This window comes from Thermobia domestica, chromosome 10, assembly GCF_964235325.1.
Source record: "Thermobia domestica chromosome 10, izTheDome1.hap1.1, whole genome shotgun sequence".
Lineage (NCBI taxonomy): Eukaryota > Metazoa > Arthropoda > Insecta > Zygentoma > Lepismatidae > Thermobia > Thermobia domestica.
The window spans coordinates 105,292,385-105,299,302 of NC_137463.1; the positions used below are offsets into that span (position 1 = coordinate 105,292,385).

At 34.5% G+C, this 6,918-nt stretch overlaps 1 protein-coding gene across 1 annotated transcript in view; it reads right to left on the reverse strand.

The window, feature by feature from the left end:
- LOC145662623 (uncharacterized) overlaps nucleotides 1-6,527 on the reverse strand; it is an 82,549-nt gene extending 76,022 nt beyond the window's left edge. Inside the window, exon 1 of the mRNA XM_081728362.1 lies at nucleotides 6,072-6,527. Within this exon, the coding sequence (XP_081584488.1) occupies nucleotides 6,072-6,125 (54 nt within the window). The 5' untranslated portion in view covers nucleotides 6,126-6,527. The remainder of the gene's footprint in view (nucleotides 1-6,071) is intronic.
- Nucleotides 6,528-6,918: the final 391 nt, after the last annotated feature.

Sequence of the window (6,918 nt, forward strand, 5' to 3'; positions counted from 1 at the left end):
TTTATTTTTATTATTATCAACATTTTTATTTTTATTATGTGTACATTTTAATTTTTATTATATATTTTACATTTTCATTTTATTATATTTACATTTTTATTTTTATTATATATAATTTTTTATCATTATTTTTACAATAAATTTTTTAACTATATTCATGCCTTTAATTTCTACATCCTATAAAATTAAAAGGTACTTAATACAAAAGTATGTGTATTCTGTATAAGATAAAGGAAGAATACATATGCTTCATATACTATGATATAAACTTATTTACGTACATTATACTAAAGTATGTGTATTCTGTATAAGATAAAGGAAGAATACATATGCTTCATATACTATTATATAAATTTATTTAGGTACAATGTACTAAAGTTTGTGTATTCTGTATAAGATAAAGGAAGAATACATATGCTTCATATGTATAAAAAATAGAGTATTAATAAAGGCACAATATTTATACTTTTCATAAAATTACAATATCAAATTCATATATTCACGCATTGAATTATTATTTTATTAAGTTAATAATAATAATAATCTGAATCAAAAGTAAAGCAAGGTTATAAATATATCCTAAAACAGGAAATTACAAAATGCGGTATCGCAATATTTGTTTGTTCGCGCAACAAGTTCATTCTACGTCATAAAAAGATTGTCATCATCAATAAAGCAGTGGCAGCAACCAGGAAATAGCCAGCAAAATAGCGGGCGTGTCATCAAAGGTAAGTACACTTTCTCTTCTTACTTAAGTTAAAGAAATATCATTAGTGGCCACGGCTACCAAGCGGCAAAATTCAAAGCGGGCGGCGCAACGGTAATGGCGCCAGCGAAAAACTAACGTTCAATACAACGCAGCAGTCGGTAATATACGAAGCGGACGGGCGGCAAAAGTATAAAGGAAAGTCGCGGCATAACCAGACAGTAATGGCGCCAACGGCACCATCTGCCACGCGTTATCACTTCAATTACATACGTCATACTCTTTTCACGACTTCAATTACAAAAACTAATTACTTCAATTACATGCACCATACTCGATCATAATTTCATTTACACACGTCATACTCTTTCATGAGTTCAATTATATACGTCATACCCCTTCATGATTTCAATTACCCACGTCATACTCTTTCATGAGTTCAATTAGAAAAACTAATTACCATTTTCTCCAGATTTTTACGCCTTACCTACTGAACAATCATTCTACTTCCGGTTCGACGACGTTGTGAATCGTAAGAGTAAGCATATTTCTATCTTTCAATATGTTCTTCCACTTGTGCAAGTCTCAATGCGATACTCGCCAAGGAGTTGGATAGCTTTCCTTGTTAGCCGGGATGTTAGGTGTTATTAACACACTATACCACTAAACCACCGTGCCCCCGCCTGTGTGTTAATAACACTTTACGTAAAGCAACAAGTATTTACGAGCTTTGTGTAACTTTAATATATATAGTAAATATACATTCACCAACCAAAACATTACGATCACTCACTACTTTTTGAAAGAATTTGTTGGGTTAACGTAAGAGGTACATGGCATAGCACAACCGTTCGCCAGACGGTAACAGGGATTGCACTCGATCAGTCTGTGTAATGCTTGTGCGTAGAATAGGAAAGGCCGGCGATATATCAGAATTTGATTGAATCCAGACTGTGATGGTCAGATGGATGGTAATGAGCATTCTGGAAACAGCGTGACTTGTCGGATGTTCCCGAACTGCCGTAGTTAATGTCTTCCAAAAGTGAGAGAAAGACGGTGAAACTAGCACCAAAACACAGTAAGTGGGCTCCCCACCTCACTTAACATGTCGGAAGTCGTTGACTGTCGAAGTTGGTACAATACGATAGGCGCAAACCGTGCAGCAGACTTTAACAGTGCACAAAGCATGAATGTGTCTGAGCACACAAGTCACTATACACTGTTAGATATAGGCCTTCACAGCCAACGTCCCACACGTGTACTAATATTAACTGCACGGCACCATCAATTACGACTGGAATAGGCAGGTGTTCATCGTCATTCGACCGTCGAGCAATGAACAACGGAGCGTGATTCAATCAATCAAGATACTGTCTTCACATCGATAGCCAGGTCAGAATCCGTGATCTTCCAGGGAAACAGGTACTCGAAACGTGCACAGTAGGAAACATGCGGATCTATTAATGGTATAAGATTTGAAGAACCTTCACATGGTCATCCATGGGCCCAGTGTTGAGTGTGGAGATCATCATAACCGCTCCTAGCTATCGGCAGGTCTTTCTTTGTCGATCATATTTTCAGCTAGCAATATCTTTCAGCAGGACAACGCACCCTGTCGCAAGGCCAACATTATGTTGAGTTCGAGGAACACATTTGTGAATTTTAATTGCTGCCATAGTCCCCACACTCAACCATTCTTAACCCAATCGAAAAATTTTGTGTTATTAATGAACGTCAATTCTGAGCTCATTCCCTTCCCCTTCCTCAGAATTTACAACAAGTAAGAAACTTATGGGTGCAGAAGCGGTGTGCTGTGCCTCTACCCAGTTATCAAGGCCTCATTCCTTTAATACCAAACCGTTTTGCCACTGTCCTGCAAACCAAAGGTGCATATACCCAGGGGTAAAAGTGGATCTAGAAAGGTAGGGGGACGGCAGGTAGCGGCATGACGTCGCGCCGTCCTCCTGCCTATCTTTGCCCATTGTATTTTTTTAGGAACTGGGGGGACGCCGTACATATTTTTTCGAGGTGGGGTATGGCGTACTCCCGCGTTCCCCCTCACTTGTACCCCTGCATATACTAGATATTAGATAGATAGTCATAATGTTTTCCTTGGTATTTAATATGAACATATTAAATAGCATAGTGTGTAACTAAGCAAATCTAATATTTCTAACATGTATTCCGCAAAATTGAACCTCTTCAAAAATCCAGAAATTAATTCTCCCCCCACTTCAACCCACCCTGCGGGCTGCCATGCCTGCAGTATAAGAGATACAGTAAGTTTTAAGTAAAGGGTTCAACACTTAAATTTTCTCGCTCAATAACCTTATGATATGGTTTGTACGTTGGGGATGGCACGATAATCTTAGTAAAATAAAGAAACACATAGGCATATTGGGCCTTATGCAGAGTCGTTCTGACACGTGATTAGTGCCATACTAAAGAGTTCGACTAACATATGTTTCCTGCAGTAGTCAGGTTTTTGGTATCACGGTAATCATACGTCAAAACGACTCTGCGTAAGACCCATTAAATCTAGTCAGACGATTTTGTTATGGCTTCTTTTTCGGAAGATTCGTGAACGTACAATGTATACTTCATCGATAAATTATTTACTCGAACTTTTTACAACATTACAATGTTGGCTATGTGATGATTAGTTGATTTGAAGTTAACATCTCATTTCAGTATGAAGTCCATATGAAGCGTGGAGCTTAATGTGGACTACGATCACTACATGAACTACCAACGGAAATCAATTTCAAGTCTCTTGGGCCGAAGACACGTATACTAAACACAAGGGAGTCTCGGTGCTTAAGTAATAAGTGCTATTGATGTCGAATTTTTCCTTCTATGGATTTTCAATCTACTTCATATTGTTTTTAGATGATTTGTACAGTCGTATAAAAAGCTTATGGAACTACATACGTGGTCTTTCTTGCAGACATAGCATTTACAATACGCGATTATTAACTTGGTTTCACGCACGATGAATCATTGTAAATCGCTTACCATTGATGAAAAGGATCTCTGATTCGATTGCGTGATTCGTTACTGATATTAATGTGTTACTGGTTAGCGTCATCATCATCAATACAAGCACACTTCAAGATTATCATTGGTTCCACATGTTATCATTGGTTCCAGATTCCTAGCTACCTGTCTATTACGCCATCTTCCATCACACTTCTATCGTACTTTGAGCTTCTACAGTTGAATTTTGGATAAAAAGTTAAGCTTGTTTTCACGTCCATATGTATTCGCATATATAAGTATCATCCATCTTTTTTAGTCAAAAAAGCATTGCAAATGATTGAACAAAATTGACTACAAAATGTTTTCGTAATAATAAAATAATATAAATGAAGATGAAGACATAACTATAATATCTATATTGTATGCACGACATTTAAAATGAGAACGTTTAAGATATTGTCTTCTGTAGTTCCCATTATTTATGAGCCTACAATGATACATGATATCGCTTAGCCTTAAGAAAAGTGGCACAACTAAAAAAAAAAAAAAAATCCAACTTGCAAGTTATCTCATAAACAGGACTATTTTCTCAGCAAAAGACAGCCAAGTAGTAAACTAAAGGAATTTTAGATTTTTAAATATCATATTAAAAATGTGGTAGTAAAACATGGTCTCTTACTCTGAACATATACTGAAAGTATTTGAGAACAAGATCCTGAGACGAATATTCGGTCTCAAGAGGAACGGGAATGGGGAATGGTGGAAACTTCATAACGAGGAACCACATAATGTATGTGGTTTACCAAACATTGTTAGGGTCATCAAATCTGGAAGGCTTAGGTGGGTAGATAATGTAACCAGAATGGAAGAAAGTAGGAACGCTTTCAGTCTTAACTGGAAGAAGAATCGGAAAACGACAATTAGGAAGACTTAAGCGCAGATGGGAGGACAATATTAAAATGGATCTCGCAGAAATAGGAATACAAGGAAGAAACTATATGCAGTTGCCTAAGGATAGAAGTCAGTGGAGAGTTTTTGTGAACGTGGCATTGAACCTCCTGGTTCCATAGGCCATAGCCTCTTCAACGACATATGTGCACCTCTGGCTTTTATTTTTATTATTTATTTATTTACTTTTGCTTCTATTCTGAGGTTAGAGGTTATGGACGATTCAAATATCTATTTGGTACCTGTTGTAGGTTTTCATCAAGTATAGATTCTAAATTTAGAAATGGGCTTACCATAGGGAAAATAACAAAACTCAAGAATTCTTAATTATTGCAGGATATTAGAGAAAAACATTTAAATTATTACAACACAGCAACACGTCTAACTATTCAATGTTTTTTTTAATAACTAACTTTAAGTTTCATTTAAAAATACCATATAATTTTTTTCTCTCTTTGGTTATAGTTCTAATTCCATTTTCAATTGATTTACATAAGAAAAATCACATTAAAGAGTGGTACCTATTTAGATAAACTAATTAAAAGAACGAATTCATATTACTACTTGAAAATGCTGACGAAAATGCAACCACGAACATCATTTGACATGTCCCCAGTTGTAATAGATGAATGAAAAATATACCTACCAATGAATATTTAAATTTTGCAAGTAAATACTTTCTTTTTTTTTTAAACCTTACGCATAATGTAGGTAAAATTTGAAATAAAACAAATTCTGTTCCATATAGGGTATTAATAGGTCCCGGTTAATCAGGATTATTAAATTTTGAAAAGAAAAAATACTCTTCCGATTTCTTAAAAGAATATTTTGATATAGATTTGTCCATATATTGTCAAAATATATCTACGTATATTTTGTCCATTGGACCTATATGAAAATATTTTTTATATATTTTACGGATTTATATATATATGGGGATTGGAACAGGATCTCCATATATATATATATATATATATATATTTAGAGATCCTAGAATCAAAATATTTTGTCACTATAAAACACAATAATTATTTTTTATTCTAATATAATTATGTTTAAATATTTAAGATTGTTTTTTTTTTTTATTCTAATATAATCATATTTAAGTTTTCAAGATTGCTTTGTAATGTTTCCAGCTTCATAATAAGCACTATTTTATTTTGCTTTTTCATTTTGTAATACAAATTTACTGTGAAATTATTAACTTATAACAAAATAAGTTTTGTAGCATTACAAAAAATATATAAAATATATCACTTTTAGCAGTTGAAATTCTGGTCACCCTAGTTTCATAGACTATAATTTAAGGACAAGTGACTTTCCCATTAATATTGTTTGTTAAATTGAAGTAGTTACACATCTTTTTCAATTTTTTTCTTTAATACTTGTAAACTCACTAAGAATAATACAAATACTAGCAGTTTAAATTACCACTTACCTGTGTACTGAATTGATCGCAAGTCGGAAGGAGTGTATAACCTGATGTGGTCATTCCGTGACAACTTCAGTTTTTAGGGGACACATGGGAATCGAATAGAGAAACTTCCCATTTGTGGAGACCAAGAAAGATCGGAAGGAATATTTTCTTATATGGAACCGCAGAACATAAGAATATATCGGAAACATAAAAAATATATATAAAAATCGAATGTTAAGAAAGAAAGAAAAAAATATTGCACAGTTATATTTGAGTTTGAAGGCGCAACTCATTCAGTCACTCGCAGTGCAAGTATAAAGTATCAGCAGAAAGGGACACGTATTGAGAACCGTTATTCCGTTTATCGCCTTTCCAATGTTGTTTACGAGTAAACGTAGACCGAATGAAAACACAAGCTGTAAAGTTCTCTCGCCTCGCGCACCCCCCGTTAAGACTCTTTTATAATTACCATCCAACATTTCACTCTCAACTCACAAGACTAAAAGAACTTCCCACTGAGTACTGCCAATAAATTCTTTTGTTTGATACGTTTTATAAGCAAAGCAACTGTTTTAAGAGATTTGATCTTTCTAATTATTTGTTTTAAAATGGGCTCCCTTTTTTCTTCTTTGATGTTTTCGTTTTTGTCACGGCATGGACGAAAGAATAACCATAGAGGTATTTAGTGTGGATAACATTTCAAAATATATGACAATGTTGCTATACGTATATCAATTCCACTGCATTGATTGACGTAAATGTCAGATGGTCTGTATTTTTTATTGTACAGGGTGAAGCAGAGGAAACTCATTTTTTTTAACTGCTAGTACTCGGCGACGAGTAGAGGTATTGATTTAGAGTGGCCGTT